This window comes from Pongo abelii, chromosome 22 (assembly GCF_028885655.2).
Source record: "Pongo abelii isolate AG06213 chromosome 22, NHGRI_mPonAbe1-v2.0_pri, whole genome shotgun sequence".
NCBI lineage: Eukaryota > Metazoa > Chordata > Mammalia > Primates > Hominidae > Pongo > Pongo abelii.
In genome coordinates, this window is record NC_072007.2 from 24,409,110 (window position 1) to 24,432,119 (window position 23,010).

Genomic DNA, 23,010 nt, shown 5'->3' on the forward strand with positions numbered 1-23,010 from the left:
TACATTTGGTAGGAAATCTAAGGCTGAATTGTCAAACTCTGCACTACACCTAGGTGTTTGAGGCAATTTGTGGAGATTAAAATCTTGGGTTTTCTAATGCACATCAACAATAAATCCTGTTGCTGCTTCTTGTCCAGTAAAAATCAATACTTTTAGATAAGAAGCATTGATTACAAATTATTTTAAGCAGTTATTTTAAAATAACATCCAAGATTAAGTGAGAGTTTGACTTAAAGTCATTTAATCAAGGATACTAAATTAAAAGATTACTCTGCCCGGGTGTGGTGGTTTGCAGAAGGAACGGCGATGATCATTAACATGCACCATGCCAGGTGCTTAAAGTGGGTTATAACATTTGATGCTCGCTGCAAACCAAGAGACAGAATTTATTATTATTATTATTATTATACTTTAAGTTCTAGGGTCCACGTGCACAACGTGGTATACATGTGCCATGTTGGTTTGCTGCACCCAACAGCTCATCATTTACATTAGGTATTTCTCCTAATGCTGTCCCTCCCCCAGTCCCCCACCCCACAACAGGCCCCGGTGTGTGATGTTCCCTGCCCTGTGTCCAAGTGTTCTCATTGTTTAATTCCCACCTATGAGTGAGAACATGCAGTGTTTTTGTTTTCTGCAAGACACAGAAATTTTTATCCATATTCTATTGCTCAGAAAACTTAGGGTCAGAGAAATTCAATCACATTCCCAAAGACACAGTTCCCAGTCTGAAAGCAGAAATAAAATGTAAGTCTATTCACCCATCTCAAGTTCTTTTCACTATGTTCTCTAGATATCAGAATATATTTAGCACATATACTATAAGGTTGGGTTATTTTTCCTACCATCGTTCCCTCTTCTTCACTTCTTATCTCCCAAAAAGACACTCTTCTAATCATCCCCTCTTAATCTCTCTCACTCTTGTGTACACGTGCATGCACATAACCCCCCACCCTACTGCCACCACACACACTTGTGGCAGAGAGACCAAAAAACAGGACTACTACTTGGGATCCAGAACTCCAGCCTAGACTCCATCTGTCACTGCAGTCGTCACTAATCTCACCTTCCTCATTGGTAAACGGATGTGTTTCCTATAATTTTATCTCTAAGTGTATAACTGGCCAGATGCGGTGGCTCAAGCTTGTCATCCCAGCACTTTAGGAGGCCGAGGCAGGCGGATCATGAGGTCACGAGATCAGGAGATTGAGACCATCCTGGCCAACATGGTGAAACCCTGTCTCTATTAAAATACAAAAAATTAGTTGGGCATGGTGACACGCACCTGTAGTCCCAGCTACTCGGGAGGCTGAGGCGGGGGCGGGGTTGGGGGTGGAATCGCTTGAACCCGGGAGGTGGAGCTTGCAGTGAGCCAAGATCGTGCCACTGCACTCCAGCCGGGGCGACAGAGCGAGACTCCGTCTCAAAAAAACAAACAAAAAAAAGTGTATAACTGTTTATTATCAAGTATTGTTATACTTTAACATTTGTGCTCTTTCAAAAAGTTTATAACTAATTGCCTATCATCAAACATTTTTATACTTTAACATCTATACTTCCCTAAGTGAAGAGGAGAATTGATATTATCTGGTTACTTTTATGCCTCGGCACCATCAGCAATTTCAAGCTTTCAATCCTACCTTGTCCAATATGGCAGCCATCCATAGTCTCAAGTGGCTATTGAGTGCTTAATATGTGGCTGATACAATTTAGGAAGTGAATTTTAATTTAATTTAATTTTAATTTTAATTTAAAACCAAAGGTGAGATTTTTTTCGCTGGGACTGATTGCACTTTAACCATTGAAGTTTCAGCATCTGAACTGAAATATGCCTTAACTATAAAATACACATCAGATTTCAAAGTGTTAGTTTAGAAACAAGCATACAAAAATCTCATTAATTTTGTATTAGTTACATGTTGAAATGATAATATTTTAGCTATATTGGCTTAATTCAATATTTTATTAAAATTAATTTGATCTGTCTCTCTTTTTAAAACATTTTATTTTGTCAACTAGAATAACTAAAATGTGTGAGTCACGTTATATTTCTAATGGACAGGGCTGCTGTAATTGTCTTTTAGCAATGTAATAGGTCCAAGATGGGGTTTGGGTATCTGTTTGTCTTCAGGTAATCCTTCAATTCAGCTGCTATTGAGAATGACTGCCAGAAGTTGCAGCAAAATTTTGTGTATCAACTCCTTTGTTTGTGATTTATTCTCTAAAATAATGTGATTGAATAATCTTGCTTTTTTTGGTCATCGGTCTGTATCTTAACTGAAAAAAAAAAAAAGGTCTTAATCTATTAACAGTTTACAGGACCCAAGTATTGCAGAGAGGTTGTTATATCCAACTCATTTTAAATGTTGCCATAAAGCTGTGCCTGGGGCCGGCTTAACACAAATTATATTCTCTAGAGACAAAAGAGAGTCACCTTCTGAAAGCCAGCCATCCTTCACATACACTGCAAAGGAGTTCCAGTGGTGAGATGGCACTGTTTTTGTGTGTGTGTGTTTTGGTTTGAGTGTAGTGACACCAATTATGATAAGGATTAAAGACCCTGGGAGGGGAGAGTGGTGGACATAGTAGACTTCCCCTTAACTTTCCCCCACCTACCTTCGGGTGTGTCTTTCTCTTTGCAAAAACCAGAAGACTAAAAACCACATTATATACATTCCCGCAAAGCTTGGATAGCAGATATGATTTAGACTTGGCAGATTATATGCATCCATGTGAAATTTGGAAAGTGGGATGTGAAAGTGGAGGCCACATCCAGTAGCCATGTTAAAGGAAATGAGCAAAATTTCCTTTTTACCTAAAATATATCAAATATTATCACTTCATCAAATCATCATTACAAAATTATTAATAACCTATGTTTTACTCATTTTTTTCATATGAAGTCTTTAAAACATATTATATATTTTACACTTATTGTCCATCTGCATTTGGACTAACCACTTTTCAAGTACTCAATTGCCACCTGTGGTTGTACAGTGTAGCTCTAGGGCAGGGGTTAGCAAACTTTTTCTGTGAAAATCAGATAGAAATATTTTAGGTTTGTGAGACACAGTTTCTATTGCATTCTATTGTCTCCTTTATTTTTGTTTCTGTTTTTAAAGATACTTTTAAAAATATAAAAGCCATTTTTAGCTCGTGCATGATACAATTACGGGCTGCCTAAGGCTATGATTTTCAGTCCCTACTCTAGAGTGCGAAAATCAGCCCTTCTGAGGGTTCTCTAACTTCTATGCTAAATCCTGCCTGCTTCTAGTAGCAAGAGTAGATTCTGTTTTCCACAGTTGAATTTGGCAAATTTATACAGAACATTATTCACCTCGTTCTACAGTGTAAGGAAACGGAGACTGCAAGACTTTAAGCAACTTTCCAAGGTCATATAGCTTCTAAGTGACAGAGCTAGAAAGAGAATCCGTAACTGCTCAAATCCAAAGCTGACAATTTTATCCGCTGCATCATTGGCTCTCCATTATTATTAAGACTTTCTTTAGCTTGAGTAATGAACCTTCACTGATCCGTTTATTTAGCTTACAAATATTTATTGAATGACCACTATGCAAAAGATATTAATAATAGGAACAATGCCTTTGACCCACATTTAAGCACATTTTTTAAAGGGCTCAAGTTTTCTATCAATTTGAGATACAAAATGAAGTGGAAAATTGACAATTATTTGCTTACTTCAATCAATATAGACAGCAAGTCAGATAATTCAGCCTTGATCCAGTTAACCCGAAATTGGCAGAGATACAAACATTTTATATTCTCTGTCTTAATCTGTTTTGTGTTGCTATAACAGAATACCTGAGACTGGGTAATTTATAGCAAACAGGAATTTACTGGCTCACAGTTCTGGAAGCTGAGAAGTCCAAGACAGAGGGGCCACATCTCGTGAGGACCTTCTTCCTGTGTCATTCCATGGCAGAAAGCAAAAGGGCAAAAGAGGGCAAAACAAAAAGAACAAGAGAGGGCCAAACTTGGCTTTTATAACAAACCCACTCTCGATAACAAACTCACTCTCATGATAATGACATTAATCCATTTGTAAGGTTAGAGCGCTCATGATCTATTAATCTCTTCTTATGGGTCCCACCTGTCAATATGATTGCACTGGGGATTAAATTTCCAACACATGAACTTTAGGAGAGACATTCAAACCATAGCGTTCTCACTCTTTTTCTAATTCAAATACTTTGTGAGCTTCAGACATAAGGAGATACTAAAATAGATACAGAATCAAGCAGTTACAGGCTACATTTAAAATAACATTATGGAATGATCAGTCCTTAGGCTAATATGTTAGTTTTTTTTCAGCGCATTTACTTAGCCGCATGCTTGTTCACTCCCGCTAGTTTTGGCAGTTGTCCTCCAACACTTTATGCCTTTCCTAATATACTGCAAGTGGATCACTTATTATTTCTCTTTTAAACATTTAATAACATCCCATATCTTAAATTGGTTTCTCTTTGGACGAGCTATCCATTATCAACCTTCCTAAAACTGCAATTAAAATACAAACTAGATATTTATGATGATGTATGATATTCTTAATTTAAAACCCCCAAATAAACCTCTTTCTGTTCAATGCCTCTACCCTATAATTGTACGTATGAATTACACTGGATCATCTCCTTTGAGAATATTGATGATCTTATGTTCATCTATGGAACTCCCACTATGTTCAAAGCAGTGATATCCAAAGGGTGAAATTCCTAGTTAAGTATGAATAAATAATATATTTCATAAGGGGAGCCAAAAGCCAAGGATTCTTCTCTCATTTTGATTTTCCTTTTTCAATTCATGTGGCAACCGACATTATTTTTATTATGGGCTATAGTTACCTTCGTAACAAATAGTTGTATTGTCAGGTTGGTTCTAGAGATTTTGGGAGTAACTCTCTTCTCTGGAAAGGTTACAAATACCCGGATTGAGGACTGGGAGCTTGAGCCATAACTCCATTAGCTTTAGGGGTGATTTCAGAGTATTTCTGAAGAACCAGTCCAAATGGAATAATATTTTTTTCTGGTACTGTTAAGTCTGGTCCGAAACTTTTTTTCCTTACGTCAAGATGGGGGAAGAAAGTGCCAATACCAGGAGAAAAAGAAAAAATCTGTTCCTCAAAGGCTGAGAAGGAAATTTAGGAAAGCTCCAAACCATTAACTGGGGATACTAAGAAAGGAGGTACTTAAAATATTTTGATTTAATTATTTAAAAAATTGACTTTATTCATCTAAGCTGTGAAATAGTTTTCATTAGGAATATAATAAGTATTAATAATACTTTGATCGGAATGGCATAATTCAACAACTAAAAGGTGAAATTAAGGGTTGAACTGACTTTTCAGTATGCCTGTATACATACATACATGTTTGTATGTATACATACATTTTTAATTAAATGCTGAGAAATTACAGAGACAGAGCTATAGCAATTTAAATCATGTTTTTATCATTTTTGTCTTCTTTTGCAATATAAATGAAGTTTGAAAAAATTTTAGTAGACTAGTTGACCATGAAATGGTTTGGTTTTTAAGCATATTTACTAAACTCACACATTTAAGAAAATATCTTCAGGCTCTTCAGCTTCTTCAATTTTTCTTTTTAATTATGGGGTGAAAATGCTTATGAACAATTTGCAATGTCAATTGACAGCCTCCATGTGAATGGTTTATATCTCTCACACTAATATGTGCAAAATATTATTGCCCCCTCTTATGCATATCTAGCAACATCAACATCTTAGAGACATTCAAAAAGGTGTAAAGGTAAGGGAAGAGTTTCCACTGCATTAAAAAATATTTTCGTATTATTTTTATGTTACTAAGACTTATTATTAAACTTGCTTTCTAACATTGCTTTCTAATTGCTCCAAGCTTTCAAAAAACCAAAACTTTGAAAGCTATGATAATAAGCCATTTTTAATGTTCCCAAAGAACAAAATAGGTATATGTGAAGGTGGGTGCAAAACTTAAAAGTAGTTTGTTGTTACCCTTTCTCTAAAGCAAAAAAGATCTGAGTTTGAATCCTGATGCATCCTCTCTTTGAGTGGGCAAGTTATTTAACCTTTTCAACATTTCTAAATCTCTCTAAAATTGTTGTGAGAATAAACATAAATAATTTCATGTATACATATATTACCTTACAAAAATAAGGCACTGAATAAATGATCATTATTATTTTTGTGTTGTCAGGAAAAGTGTGATTTTAAGGACATGAAGTGGCATCTAAATCTGTAAGTATATGGATGTTCTTTATCTGTAGTAGACATAGGCTGTCTTATATTGTCCTAAGCCACAACAAGAGTAAAAGAAGTTTATATGTATTAAATTATAGTTGACCCTTTAACAACATGGAGGTTAGGGTTGCTGACACCCCATGTAGTCCAAAAGTTTCATATAACTTTTGACTCCCTAAAAACTTTACTAATAGTCTACTATTGACTGGAAGACTTACTGATAACATAAATAGTCAATCGATACACATGTTGTATATGTATTATATACTGTATTCTTACAAGTAAGTAAGCTAGAGAAAAGAAAATGTTAATGAGAACATGAGCAAGAGAAAATACATTTATTATTCATTAAGTGGAAGTGGATCATCATAAAGGTCTTTATTCCTGTCATCTTCACATTGAGTAGGCTGAAGAGGAGGAGGAGTAGGAGCGGTTGTGGTGAAAGAAAATCTGCGTATAAGTGGACCTGCACAGCTTGAACCCATGTTGTTCAAGGGTCGACTGTATTTTAAATATAGATCAATTACCTAAGAGTTAGAATAGCCAGCACTGTTAAACAGGGACAGGTACAATTTTGTATAATGCAGAGAACTCTATCTCTAGTAATTTTAAAGATAATTCACAAAACAATTTGCATTTGCCTTTTTGTAACACTTACCTTTTAGAAATGATGATGTGTATCCATAAATTCAAGAAACAGTTTATTACAGTGGTTAGAGCATAAACTTTGAAAGCAGCCAGTGATGTGCCAGAATCAGCACTTGAGATAATTATTAATTAAATATTCAGATACTGCAAACCTGTAGTTAAACTATGGGTAGCTTGAAATTGGCCATTGTGGAGCATTTACACTGCTATATTTTTTTTAGCAGTGTATCAATTTTATAGCAGTTGACAAATGCTATAAATCTAGGTCTCCCCCACAACCACCATCTGATTTGCCAGAAACTACTGATTCAGATATATATCTGTTTAAATGCCAACTTCAACACTTAATAGTTTATAGCCTTTAGTATCTTATCTTGCCTTTCTTTCTCACAACTTCCAAATCTAGAAAATGATATAATTATTTATAGTCATAAGGTTGCTTTGAGGATTGTGTTAACTTATATAATCATCTAGTGCACATTCAATAAATGGTGGTTCATATTAATAAGCCAAAATCATAAAAAAGACAACAAGAAAGAGAAAATCAGAAACTAAAGGAAAAGGAATAACTTTCTGAGAACAGTGAATTTTTGCTGTATTAATACGTATCATTAGGCAAGAGATTCTAGGTCTATAATAGAGAAAAAAAAATCCACTCCAGTCAGTGCTTCACTCACCATGAAGAGATTGTTTGGTGTTTGTTCACTCTCTCCAAAGGGTGGGATAGGAGAATCGGTTCTACTAGACGTGTTTTCTTGGTTAGCGTGTTGCTCTGGGATTGGCTCATATAAGCTATCCATAGAGCCCTCCTGCAATACAGAGATTTATGAGTCAAGGAATAACAGAATAATAATTTTCTTTGAAAAGGTACCTAATTTATCCACCCACCTTTATATAGTACTTTATTTAAATTATCCTGGGCATAGGGATTAAGAGTTTACAATATGCTAACTTTCAACAGTGAACAATACAGTAAAGCCAGGAATTATTACATAGCCAGGAATTATTATTCCCACCATTATTACAGAGCCAAGAATTTAAACAAGAGTCTAAGTGTTGCAGAGGCAGGCACACAATGAGGGAATTCCTCAAGAGGTATGTTGAAGACATTAAGTTCAAAAAACGAAATAAATGCCTTTTGAGACACCAATAAACTGTGTTGGTCACAGATTTGAGTTACATGTATGTCTCTAATTGGTACCAACTTCCTTTATAAGAGATACAATCTGCTGTACTTAGCTTTCTCAACTGTAAAGTAGCAGTTTCAAGGGCAGAGGAGGTGAAGTAAGATGGCAGAATAGAAAGCTCCACTGATCGTTTCTCCACAATAAGGACACCAAGTTAACAACTATCTACACAGAAAAACAACACCCTCATAAGAATCAAAATTCAGATGAGCACTCATAGTACCCGGTTTTAACATCAAACCACTAAAAGAGGCACTGAAGGGATAGAAAAAACAGTCCCGAATCTCCGACGCCACTCCTCCCCTACCGTGGCACCTGCAGCCTGGTGTGGAGAGCATCTCTGGGCTCTGGGGAAGGGAGAACACAGACATTGTGCAACACTGAACTTAGTGCTGTCCTGTTAGAGAAGAAAGAAAACCCATACCAAACTCAGCTGATGCCCAGCCATAGAGGGAGCATTTAAACCAGCCCTGGCCAGAAGGGAATCTCCGATCCCAATGGTCCAAAGTTGAGTGCTTGCAAACCTTGCAGCCCGGGGCTGCAGCACTCTATGTCTCCAGTAAACTTGAAAGGCAGTCTAGAACACAAGGACTGCAACTCCTATGGGTGTCCCAGTGTGAACTAAGCCCAGAGACAGTAGACTGAGGGGGCATGTGACACACTGAGACACCGGTTGGGGCAGCCAAGGGAGTGCAGGCATCACCATGCCCCTAACCCTAGGCTGCATATCTTGAGGTTCCAAAAGAGTCCCCTTCCTTCTGCTTGAGGAGAGAAGGAAGTGTAGGGAGGCCTTTGTCTTGCATCGAGGGTACCAGCTCAGCCATAGCATAATAGGGCACTGGTGAGAGTCATGAGGTACCCCCTTCCGGGCCCTAGCTCCCAGATGACATTTCTAGGCAACCGTAGGCCAGAAGGAAACCGCTGCCCTGAAGGAAAGGGTTCAGTCCTGGCAGTATTCATTACCTACTAACTGCAGAGCCCTTGGGCCCTGAATAGCCAGCAGTGATACCCAGGTACTACATCAAGGGCCTTGGGAAAGCCTCTGAGACTTAGTGGCTTCAGATGAGACTCAGCACATTACTAGCTGTGGTGGCTACAGAGCAAAACTCCTTCTGTTTGAGAAAAGCAGAGGGAAATGCAAAGGGGACTTTATCTTCCACTTTAGGTACCAGCACAGCCACATGGGGGTAGAGCACTGACTGGGCTCTTGTAGTCTCTTATTCCAGGACTGTATGCTTGGATGGCATTTCTGGACATGCCATGGGCCAGAAGGGAGTCCAGTGCCCTGCAGGGTAAGTCCCAGGCCAGGTAGCATTCACAAAAAGCTGACTTAAGAGATCTTGGGCCTTAAGAGAGTATCTATGGTAGTCTAGCAGTACTCCTTGTACCTAGGGTGGTATGGCTACAGAGTGAGGCTCCTCTGTCTTTAAAAACTGGAGAGAAGGGTGGGAAGGATGGTGTGGTTTGAGTGCCAGCTCAGTGTAATACAATAACACCAGGTAGACTTCTAATGTTTTAGACTCTAATCCCTGACTCCTGGACTGCACTTCTGGACTCACCCACGGCCTGGGGGCCTTCAGTGCCCTGAAGGCAAGGACAGAGGCATGACTGGATTTGCCACCTGCTGACTGTAGAGCCCGAGTGCGTTGAGTGAACACAGGCAGTAGCCAGGGAGTGGTTACAGCAGGCCTTGGGCAAGACCCAGTGTTGTGCTGGCTTCAGGTCTGACCCAGCACAGTCATAGTAGTGGTAGCCACAGGGGTGCCAGTGTCATTCCACCTCCAGCTTTCAGTAACTCATAACAGAGAGAGACTCTGTATGTTTGGGAGAAAGTAATAAAAGAGAACAAGAGTCTCTGACTGGTAATCCAGAGAATTCTCTCATATCTGGTCGAAAACCATCAATGAGATACTTCGAGTCTATAAGAACCACAGTGCTACTGGGCTTGGGATATCCCCTAAAGCAGACACAGCTTAGATTACAAAACACAAGTCCTTTCAAATATCTGGAAAGTCTCCTGAAGAGGGACAGCTACAAATAATCCAAGACAGTGAAGACTAGAATAAATACTTAACTCCTTAATGCCCAGACACTGAAGAACATCTACTAGCATCAATGCCATCCAGAAAAACAGGACATCACCAAGTAAACTAAATAAGGCACCAGGGACCAATCTTGGAGAAAGAGATATGTGACCTTTCAGATAATTTGAAATAGATGTATTGAGGAAACTCAAAGAAATTCAAAATAACACAGATAAGGAATTCAGAATTCTATCTAATAAATTAACAAATAAATTGAAATGATTAAAAAGAATCAAGCAGAAATCCTGGAGCTGAAAAATGCAGTTGGCACACTGAAGAATGCATCAGAGTCCTTTAATAGCAGAATGTATAAGCAGAAGAAAGAATTAGTGAGCCTAAAGACAGACTATTTTAAAATACACAGTCAGAGGAGACAAAAGAAAAAAGAACAACAAACAATGCAGCACACCTACAGGATCTAGAAAATTGCCTCAAAAGGGCAAATCTAAGAGTTATTGGCCTTAAAGAGGACATAGATAAAGAGATAGGGATAGAAAGTTTATTCAAAAGGATAATAACAGAGAACTTCCCAAACCTAGAGAAAGATATCAGTAGCCAAGTTATATAACCAAGAAGGTTATAGAACACCAAGAAGATTTAACTCTAGGAAGACTACCTCAAGGTATTTAATAATCAAAGTCCCAACTGTCAAGGATAAAGAAAGAATTCTAAAAGCCACAAGAGAAAAGAAACAAATAACATACAATGGAGCTCCTATATGTCTGGCAACAGACTTTTCAGTGGAAACCCTACAGGCCAGGAGAGAGTAGCATGACATATTTAAAGTGCTTAAGGAAAATAATTTTTACCCCAGAATAATATATCTGGTGAAAATATCTTTCAAATATGAAGAAATAAAGACTTTCCCAGACAAACAAAAGCTGAGGGATTTCAACAACGCCAGGTCAGTCCTATAAGAAATGGGGAGGGGGGAGGGATAGCACTGGGAGATATACCTAATGCTAGATGACGAGTTGGTGGGTGCAGTGCACCAGCATGGCACATGTGTACATATGTAACTTACCTGCACATTGCGCACATGTACCATAAAACCTAAAGTATAATAATAATAATAATAATAATAATAAAAGAAAAAAAAAAAAGAAATGCTAAAGGGAGTACTTCAATCAGAAAGAAAAGGACAGTAATGAGCAATAAATAATCACCTAAAGGTACAAAACTCACTGGTAATAGTAAGTACACAGAAATACACAGAATATTGTAACACTGTAACTGTGGTGTGTAAAATACTCTTATCTTAAGTAGGAAGATTAAAGAATGAACCAATGAAAGATAATAACTACAACAGCTTTTCAAGACACTGTCAGTACAATAAGACATAAATAGAAGCAATGAAAAGTTTAAAAGCAGGGAGACACAGTTAATGTATAGAGTTTTAATTAGTTTTCTTTTTTTTTTTACTTTTTTTATTATTATTAATATTATTATTATTATACTTTAGGCTCTATGGTACATGTGCGCAACGTGCAGGTAAGTTACATATGTATACGTGTGCCATGCTGGTGCGCTGCACCCACCAACTCGTCATCTAGCATTAGGTATATCTCCCAATGCTATCCCTCCCCCCTCCCCCCACCCCACAACAGTCCCCGAAGTGTGATGTTCCCCTTCCTGTGTCCATGTGTTCTCATTGTTCAATTCCCACCTATGAGTGAGAATATGCGGTGTTTGGTTTTTTGTTCTTGCGATAGTTTACTGAGAATGATGATTTCCAATTTCATCCATGTCCCTACAAAGGACGTGAACTCATCATTTTTTATGGCTGCATAGTATTCCATGGTGTATATGTGCCACATTTTCTTAATCCAGTCTATCATTGTTGGACATTTGGGTTGGTTCCAAGTCTTTGCTATTGTGAATAATGCTGCAGTAAACATACGTGTGCATGTGTCTTTATAGCAGCATGATTTATAGTCCTTTGGGTATATACCCAGTAATGGGATGGCTGGGTCGAATGGAATTTCTAGTTCTAGATCCCTGAGGAATCGCCACACTGACTTCCACAAGGGTTGAACTAATTAGTTTTCTTTTTGCTTGTTTGTTTGTGCAAATAGTGTTAAGTTGTCAGCTGTTTAAAATAATGAGTCATAATATTTGCAAACCTCATGGTAAACTCAAACCAAAAAACATACAATGAATACACAAGAAGTAAAAAGCAAGAAACTAAACCATGTCTCCATGTCAAACTCACCTTCACTAGAGAAAGACAGGAAGGAGAGAAAGAAGGAAGATAAGACCAGAAAACAAGTAATAAATGGCAAGAATAAGTCCTTAATTATCAATAATAACATTGAATGTAAATGGACTAAAATCTCCAATCAAAAGACATAGACTGGCTGTGTGAATGAAAAAACATAACCCATTAATCTGTTGCCTGCAAGAAACACACTTCAACTATGAAAGCACATATAGACTGGCTGGGTGCAGTGGGTCACACCTGTGATCCCAGCACTTTGAAAGGCCAAGGTGGATGGATCACCTGAGGTCAGGAGTTTGAGACCAGTCTGAAAAACCTGGTGAAGCCCCATGCCTACTAAAAATACAAAAAGTAGCCAGGTGTGATGGCACACACCTGTAATCCCAGCTACTCAGGAGGCTGAGGTCGGAGAATCTCTTGAACTCAGGAGGCGGACGTTGCAGTGAGCCAAGATCACACCACTCCACTCTAGCCTGGGTGACAGAGTGAGACACTGCCTCAAAACACACACACATACACACACACACACGCACACAGAAAGAAAGAAAATAAAGGGATGGAAAAAGATATTCTATGCCAATGAAAACCAAAAAAGAATAGAAGTCACTAAACTTATATCAGATAAAATAGATTTCAACACAAAATCTATAAGAGACAAAGAAGGCCACTATTTAATGATAAAGGGATCAATTCAGCAAGATGATATAAACATTTTAAATATATATGCACCCAACACTGGAGTACTCAGGCATATAAAGGAAATATTTTTAGAGATAAAGAGGGATAGGACTGAAAAAAATAATAGCTAGAGACTTTAACATCCCATTTTCAGCTTAGGAAAGATCTTCCAGAGAGAAAATCAACAAAGAAACATCGGACTGAATCTTCACTATAGAGTAAATTGATCTAATAGATATTTACAGAACATTTCAGCCAAAAGCTGCAGAATACACATTCTTTTCCCTAGAAAATGGATTATTGTCAAGAATACAACATATGTAAAACAAAAAAGTCTTAAAACATTAAATAAATTGAAATAGATGTGGAGAAATAAGAACACTTTTACACTGTTGGTGGGACTGTAAACTAGTTCAACCCTTGTGGAAGTAAGTGTGGCGATTACTCAGGGATCTAGAACTAGAAATACCATTTGACCCAGCCATCCCATTACTAAGTATACACCCAAAGGACTATAAATCACGCTGCTGTAAAGACACATGTACATGTATGTTTATTGCGGCACTATTCACAATAGCAAAGACTTGGAACCAACCCAAATGTCCAACAATGGTAGACTGGTTTAAGAAAATGTGGCACATATACACCATGGAATACTATGCAGCCATAAAAAATGATGAGTTCATGTCCTTTGTAGGGACATGGATGAAATTGGAAATCATCATTCTCAGTAAACTATCGCAAGAACAAAAAACCAAACACCGCATATCCTCACTCATAGGTGGGAATTGAACAATGAGAACACATGGACACAGGAAGGGGAACATCACACTCTGGAGACTGTTGTGGGGTGGGGGGAGGGAGGAGGGATAGCTTTAGGAGATATACCTAATGCTAAATGACGAGTCAATGGGTGCAGCACACCAGCATGGCACATGTATACATATGTAACTAACCTGCACATTGTGCACATGCACCCTAAAACTTAAAGTGTAATAATAATAATAATAATAATAATAAAATAAATAAATAAATAAATAAATTGAAATAATATAAAGCATATTCTCTTACCACAATGGAATAAAACCAGAAACTAATAAGAATATGAATTTTGGAAACTATACAACATGGAAATTAAACAATATGCTCCTGAGTGACCAGTGGTCAATGAAGAGATTAAGAAGGAAACTGGAAAATTTCTTGAAAGAAGTGATAATTGAAACACAACATACCAAAACCTATGGGATACACCAAAGGCAATACTAAGAGGGAAGTTTATAGCTATAAATGACTACATCAAAAAAGATGAATAACTGCAAATGAACAACCTAACAATGCATCCTAAGGAACTAGAAAAGTAAGAGCAAACCAAACCCCAAATTAGTAGAAGAAACGAAGTAATAAAGGTCAGAGCCAAAATAAATGAAATTGTAGTTTAAAAAAATACAAAAGTTTAATGACACAAAGGTGGATTTTTTGAAAAGTTAAACAAAATTGACAAACTTTTAGACAGACTAAAAAAAAAGAGATAAAGCCCAAATAAATAAAATCAGAAAAGAAAAAGTAGACACTACAAATGATACTGCAGAAACTCAAAGCATCATTAGTGGCTACTATGAGCAACTATATACCAATACATTTAAAAAATCTAGAAGAAATGGATGAATTCCTAGATGCATACAACCTACCAAGGTTGAACCAAGAGGAAATCCAAAACCTGAAAAGACCAATAGCAAGTTACAAGATCAAGGCCATAAAAAAAGAAACCTCCCACTAAAGAAAAGCCCAGAACCTGAGAGCTTCACTTCTGAATTCTACCAAATCTTAAAGAAGAATTAATACCAATCTTACTCAAACTGTTCCAAAAAGCGGAGGAGAGGGGAATACTTCCAAACTCATTCTATGAGGCCAATATTACTCTGATACCAAAACCAGACAAAGACACATCAAAAAAAAGAAAACTACAGGCCAACATCTCTGATGAATATTGATGCAAAACTCCTCAACAAAATACTACCAAACTAAATTCAACAACAATATATTAGAAAGATCATTCATCATCCAAGTGAGATTTATCCCAGAGATGCAAGGATAGTTCAACATATTCAAATCAATCAATATGATACATCGTATCCACAGAATGAAGTTTAAAAACAGTATTATTATATAAATTTATACTAAAAATCATTTAAAACAATTTGACATTGCTTCATGATAAAAAAAATACCTAAAAAAACTGAGTCTAGAAGGAACATACCTCAACATAATAAAAGCCTTATAAAATAGACCCACAGCTAGTATCATACTGACTGGGGAAAAGATGAAAGCCTTTCCTCTAAGATCTGGAATACAACATGGCTCACCAGTGTTATTCAACATAGTACTGGAAGTCCTAGCTAGAGAATTTAAACAAGGAAAGATATACATGGCATCCAAATTGGAAATGAAGAAGTCAAATTATACCTGTTTGCAGATGATATGATATGATTTGGAAAACCCTAAAAATTCCACAGGAAAACTGTTAGAACTAATAAACAAATTTGGTAACATTGCAGGATACAATTTCAACATAAAATACCAGTAGCATTTCTATGAGAACAGGCAACAATATAAAAAAGAAATTAAAAAGTAATCCTATTTACACTAGCCACACATAAAATTAAATCCCAAAGTGAAAGATCTCTATAATAAAAGCTATAAGATATTGATGAAAGAAATTGAGAAGGACATAAAAAATTAGAAAATATTTAATGAAAAATAGTTTATGTTCATAGATTTATTGAAAAATAATATAGGTTCATGGATTGAAAGACAATTTTGTTAAAATGTCCATACTACTCAAAGCAAACTACAGATTCAATGCAACTTCAGTCAAAATACCAGTGACATTCTTCACAGAAATAGAAAAAAAAAATCCTAAAATGTATATGGGACCACAAAAGACAGAGAATAGCCAAAGCTATCCTAAGCAAAAAGAACAAAACTGGAGAAATCACATTACCTGACTTCAAATTAGACTACAGACCTATAGTAACCTAAACAGAATGTTATTGGCATAAATACAGACACACAGACCAATGTAAAAAATATGAAGAACTCAGAAACAAACCAGCACACTTACAGTGAATTCATTTTTGATAAAGATGTCAAGAACACACACTGGGGAAAAGACAGTCTCTTCAATAAATAGTGCTGGAAAAACTAAATATTCAAATGCAGAAGAATGAAATTAGGCCCCCATCTATCACCATATATGTAAATAAAGTCAAAAGGGATTCAAGACTTAAATCTAAGACCTCAAACTATGAAACTAGAAGAAAACATTAGGGAAAATCTTCATGACATTGGTCTGGGAAAGGATTTCTTGAGCAATTCCCCACAATTACAGGTAACCAAAGCAAAACTGAACAAATGGTCTCATGTGTTGAAAAGCTTCTGCACAGCAAAAGATATAATCAACAAAGTGAAGAAGCAACCCACAGAATGGGAGAAAACATTTGCACAATATCCATCTGACGTGGGATTAATAACCAGCACATACAAGGAACTCAAACAACTCTATAGGAAAAAGTCTAATAATCTGATCAAAAAATGGGCAAAAGAATTTGAATAGACATTTCCAAAAGAGGACATACGAATGGCAAACAGGCATGTGAAAAAGTGCTCAACGTCATTGATCATCAGAGAAATGCAAATCGAAACTACAATGAGATGTTATCTCACCCTAGTTAAAAATGCCTTATATCAAAAAGACAAGCACTAGTAAAGGCTAGTGAAGATGTGGAGAAAAAGGAACCCTATTTCACTGTTGGCAGGAATATAAATTAGTACAACCACTATGGAAAACAGTTTGGAGGTTCCCCAAAAAACAAAAAATTGAGCTAACGTATGCTCCAGCAATCTCACTGCTGGGTATATACTTCCCAATTTGTTGCAGTACTGTTACAGTAGCTAAGATTCGGACACAACCTAAGTGTCTATCAACAGATGAATGGATGAACAAAATATGGTACATATATACAATGGAGTATGGTTCAGCCATCAAAAAAGAATGAAATCCAGTCATTTGCAACAACATAAATAGAACTGGAGATGATTACATTAAGTGAAATAATTCAGTCCTGAAAGACAAACATCGCATGTTCTCACTTATCTGTGGAATCTAAAAATCAAAACAATTGAACTTGTTTACATTGAGATTAGGATGGTTACCAGAGGCTAGGAAGAGTAATGGGGTTCTGGGAGGAAGCTGGGGATGGTTAACGGATACAAAGCAATAGAAAGAATGAATATGAGCTACTATTTGATAGCACAATAGGGTGACTATTGTCAATAATAACTTAATCGTACATTTTAAAATAATTTAAAGAGTGTAACTGGAATGTTTTTAACTCAAAGGATAAATGCTTGTGGGGATGGATACCCCATTCTCCATGATGTGCTTATTTCACGTTGCATGTCTGTATCAAATCATCTCATGTACTCCATAAATACATATACCTACTATGTACGTACAAAAATTTTAAAAATTTGAAAGAATGAAAAAGCATCAAGGGCAAATGATACACATTGCAACACGCACACACACACACACACACACACACACACACAGAGAGAAGCTATAAGGATAAAGTAAATTCAAGGCATGCTTTGAAATAGCAAAAATATTTTACAAGTACAGTCAAGGAATTAATATTAATGTTTAGAACATTGATAATAAAAATATTATTTATTCATTTTTATCCTTGTATGAAAAAATTAATTTAAAATGCATGAGTTTGGATTTAAAATCACTGTGTAATGTATTATAACTTATTTGTATTTGGGAAGCAAATTTATTAATCAAATTGACTTTTTAAAAAAGATATAATTAGTCTAGTTATGACATCATCTAGAAGCAGTCTTAAAGGAGAGAGGTAGACAGTATACACTTAGTATATGAAAAGTTCTAGGTATATTAACATATAAGTAAAGTGAAGATTGGATGCCTTGTCTACCTGTAGAACATTTGGCCAATATGATTTGCTGTTTCCTCTTTTAAGTAACCCCTGTTCCAAACACATTACAAACTACTGGGAAAATTATTAAGAACTAAGTAAGTCATGAGTGCTCTAAAACACGTAAACATGTAGGGAAACCTAACAGAAATACAAAGTAGTGAGTGAAACTAAAGTTTTAGACATATTAAGCTCCCATCCCGAAACAGACAGCATTGGACAGATCTTAAACCCTGAGGGGTAGCGTGCAATAGATGTCCTCTACATAAGGCAAACTCCATAATGGAAATACAGGGCCTGTGGTAGCAACCACTGCTATAAAAGGGGACTGAAATAAGCTTCTGCCAACAGCTGCTAGGGCTCTTGCTTACAAGAAGATATGGGCCAGAAAAGCAAAATTTAACAACACAGCCAGCAAAACAGAATATGAAACAAGCTACCAATAGTTCAGTGTCTAGATTAGTAATAGTCCATATATCTGCTTAGAATAAGATCTCTGGACCAGCAATGTAAGCCCTGGTTTTTAATTGGGGCATCAGGAAGACGTGAGATTTTTTGCCTCACTAGTAGATAAAGCAAGGTGAAGAAGCCAGGAAAGAAAGAGAGAGAGAGAAAAAAAGAAAAAGAGTTGTCATTCTAAATTAGCTAAAGCACATGAAGAGATCAAATGCTGAGAAAAAGAGCCAACTGAATTGACAATCAGAAAATTAAACCATTTCATTCCAGATGAAATTAAAATCATAAAACAGATGGAGAGATAATTTAAGAAAGAATATATATAATCTCCAAAGAGCTAAATAAAAAAGTAATATTCAATTAAAAAGAAACAATTTATGATGAAACCAAAGCAGAAATGAAACAAAAATCATTAAATAGGAACAAAGAACAATTACAAAGTCTTGAAAATGAATAATATAATCACAGAAATTTATATTAAATAAACAAAAATTGAACTCTAGACCTTTCATAAGAGAGAATTAGAAAATGCTGAGTTCACTTAGGGTGCAGCATAGAAGGATAAATAGAAAACATGATACGCACAGGTAAAAGGTTAGAAGATATATTAAAAGATGACAAAATACTACTAATAGAAATTCTAGAAAAAGAAAATGATGGAATTTTCCTATCAATGCAAGAAAACAACAGATCAATTTTAGGTATTAACAGAGTTTTTTAAATCCTAAATAAAATATCAACAAAATCAAATAGTACATATAAAACTACATTAAGACCAATTAGTGTTTAATATAGAAATGTAAGAATGCTTCAATATTTTAATGCAGATTAAAATATTTAAAAGGAAGTTAATCTCAATAAATACTTAAGGCATTTGAAAATTTTTAAAGTTTACCCACATCAAAATCTTAGCAAACTGGGAAAAGGCAGGACTTCCTTAATCTGATTAGAGTTATTTAAAAAAATTTCCTCATGAAGACTGAATTATAAATAATTATATGAGCATTAGAAATAAGAGTAGGATGGCTGATATCATAGCATTCCTACTTGTCAATATTATGGAAGCTAAAGAAGTTGAGAATAACATAAATGCTAAGGAAAGGAATACTTTATAGATTATTTGCACAGAAAATCTGAGAAAACCACAGAGTATCTCTCAGAATTCTTCAAGATCAGCAAAATTATGTATTTAGATATCAATATACTAATAAAGTTTCTCTAAATCAGCATCAACAAACTTGGAGAAAAATTCACAATGGCATCCAAAATTCTTAGATGCCTAACAATAAATTTATCAAAAGGTAAGCAAGATATCATAGGGAAAATTATAAAATATTATTGAAGGCTATGAAAGAATTGAATAAAGAGTTATCTATGTTTGTGGATGAAAAGACCTAGCACCATAATGAAGTCAATTTCCCCTAAAAATGGTGTAAAATTCAAGTTCATTTCAATCAAAATCCCATCAAAGGTATTCATATAATTTGACAATATGAACCTAAATTTATATAGAAAAAAGACGAAGTCCAAACTTTCAAGAAGGACAAATGGAGAGCGGGATATTCTGAGTAAGACTCACTTGGCAGTAGAATTATTAATATTTTAATAAGTACTTGAAAGAACAAGTAAAAGGAAAGGGATAGAAATGAACCAATGGGATAGAATAAAGAATCCAAATAAAGACAGAGGCAGCATTTCAAATTATTGAATAAATTGTTCAGGAATAATTGATTTGTAACCTCATGGGTTACAAAGACATGTTAAATGCAATAACTATATGATGAGCTCAACAAGAAAAATCACTGTGCCTCAAATGAGCAAGTTTTCTAAAAGCCTCATCATGACGTAAAACTCTAAGAAAAATTGTGGAGTCAGAGTGGCATGTATAAAAGGATATTTCTGCTTCCCTTTTGAAAGATAGACCCCATTTCAAGTTTATAGGTCCGAAATAATAGCAATCACCTTTAATGGATTATTTATAGTATCCTTGGTTCAGAATGGGTAGTTCATTAAGTTTCCGCCTTTATATTTCTCTTAAAAACCCCATTTACTAAAAGATTTACAATTTTCCCCTACACTTAAATAAAAGATGTTTAACTCTTTCATTCTTTCGTTAGTGGTGATCTTTATGTGACACATAATATTTAAAATCACCTGCTTCCCAGAGATTTAAAGGTCAGTGTTTTTACATATACCTTCATTTTTTTAAAATTCAAGAATCTTTCCATTAAACCAGTGGTTTTTATTCTCTTTTCTTAAATGCAGTGTCCCATATGTTCACATTCCTACAGCCATGGATAAAATATGTTTTGGATTTTGCATAAATTCCTGGCAAGAGCTGTACCCCCACCCCTTTTTCAAAGGTTATGACAGCACAGTAGGGTGTCACAACACTCTGGTTGAGAACCTACACTAAATTATTTTATGTATTTATTCCGCAAGAAGGAATAAAAAACACCTAAGATAATGTTTATTTTTTAAGTACTTCATACACATTTTCTTATTAAAGCAATTGAATTTGATAACATAAACTTTGCAATGGTTCAACAAAAGACTAGGGTTCTTGATGGTTCCGTCTAATGAAATATGTTTCTGAGCAAGCAACTTCTTAAGGACAACTTTAAAAGACAGGAAAGAGTTACAGTCATATTGAGTCCATGAGTCAGGACTTTGAGGCAATCCTTCTTAAGTATGTGCTCCCTTCCCTATATCACAGAGGAAGACAATCAAGCTCATTATATGGTTATATGTCTTTAGCAGCAGCATTACAAACGTATGTCACGCCATGCTGAACCATGCTACGTTATAGAAACATTAGCATACTGATTATATTACCATTCAAAATGATTTCAGAAAGCAATCGTCTTTGGTGCCACACTGCCTATTTCCATGGGAAGTATATTCATATAAACCACATATAGCTCTTTTAGATCAACTAGAAAAGTATGCACAATACCACTTAAATCACCTGAAATGGAATTTCTGCCGTCAGATTTATACGGCACAAAGCAAAGTTGAGAGCTGGCAGTTATTTTGTAAATTGGACTATATAGGCAACAAGAACTCGATGATTCAGCCTCCCACAACTCACAATTGCATTTTATTTTTCAAGATGCTCTAAGGTTAAATCCCTTATCTTGGCTTAAAATGCCTCCTGTTTAGGTATTACAACGTATGTTAGCACCATCTCTACTGCTTATGTTAATCTTATTGCAATTTGGAAAGAAAACAAAGATCAAAACTAGGCCATTTTATTTTCCCAAATGAGAGGGGTCTCCCATCAACATCTTGAAAAACCAATGAATAGACATAATGCCCTGCTGTAAACACAGATAGAAATGAATATAATTATTTTTGAAATCCATTTTTAAGCATCGGCAGATGGTCACAATTGCAGGTTAGAGTTATAAAGTATTTTCAGATCCATGACGATCTGATAACTTTCACTGATCCACTTCAGGCTAAGGAAAAAAAAGTAATAATGTGAAAACGAATTTGAGAGGTGCTTATACCCTTGAGTAAGCACATCTCCAGGACTGGATTAATCTATTGTACCTTGCATTTACAGTGTGGTGCAACTCAGAAGACTACCTCCGTGGAAGTTTTACCAAGCCAGCATTGAAAGGAATTCATTACTCAAGGAACAAAGAAGAAATTTTGATTCCTGGGATGTCTCAAAGCAAAGCAAGCAACACAAAGCCTGCATATTTTGCAAAATTTTGTCTCATAACAAATAGAAGAAAATTATTTCTCAAAAATACTGTTCCCAGAATATTATACTTAAAAATTCAACATCAAAATGATAAATAACTAGTAATTGTTGCAGAACTCTTTTTAATACTTGTCTTTGAGTAGAGTTGGCTTAAGTGCTTTAATGAAAGCATCCTTTCTCACTGTTCTTTGTGATGTGAACTTTCTGAGATGCTAAGTGTATTAATATCATCACATAAGAAGTTTAGAATATATCCTAATTTCATTCCTTTTGACACAGTAAAATTAAAATGAGAACATAAATGCTGCAAATAAAGGAACTTACCAGCGAAATGCAGAAAAGATTCATTTTGACCAGCTTCACTCTCTTGTTGCCCTGCTTTGAAAAATACGATTGCCTCTTGTAGCTCTCTCTTGCCTTCACAGCTGTTTGGCCAGTTCTCATGGGAGATTATTACAAAGTAAAATCCCTGCCATAATCCAGGGGATTCAGAGACCATTATCAAATAATATAGTCCTTTATTGAACAAACAATTTCCTAAATTAATGAAGAACCCTGACGCATAACATGAGAGAATGAGACTTACGGCGATCTGTGTAAACAGATTTCAAAGGTGGCAATGATAGTCCTAAAACCTGCAGTGAAAATGCATTGAAAACAACTACAGGCAAACCTGGAGAAAATATTATTCTTCAGGTTAAAAGTAACATCTTCCTCTTAAAGGTGGTAGGTCAAGGGTCCATCTCATATTTCTTCCTATCTCCCATTCCTATTTTCT

General features: G+C 35.8%; 1 protein-coding gene across 1 annotated transcript in view; it reads right to left on the reverse strand.

Annotated features, from left to right (window-relative positions):
* SAMSN1 (SAM domain, SH3 domain and nuclear localization signals 1) overlaps positions 1-22,793 on the reverse strand; it is a 172,260-nt gene extending 149,467 nt beyond the window's left edge. The window contains exons 1-2 of the mRNA XM_054542837.2: positions 22,557-22,793; positions 7,578-7,709 (exon numbers count right to left, since the gene is read on the reverse strand). Of these exons, the coding sequence (XP_054398812.1) occupies positions 7,578-7,709; positions 22,557-22,676 (252 nt within the window). The 5' untranslated portion in view covers positions 22,677-22,793. The remainder of the gene's footprint in view (positions 1-7,577; positions 7,710-22,556) is intronic.
* Between the last annotated feature and the right edge of the window lie 217 nt (positions 22,794-23,010).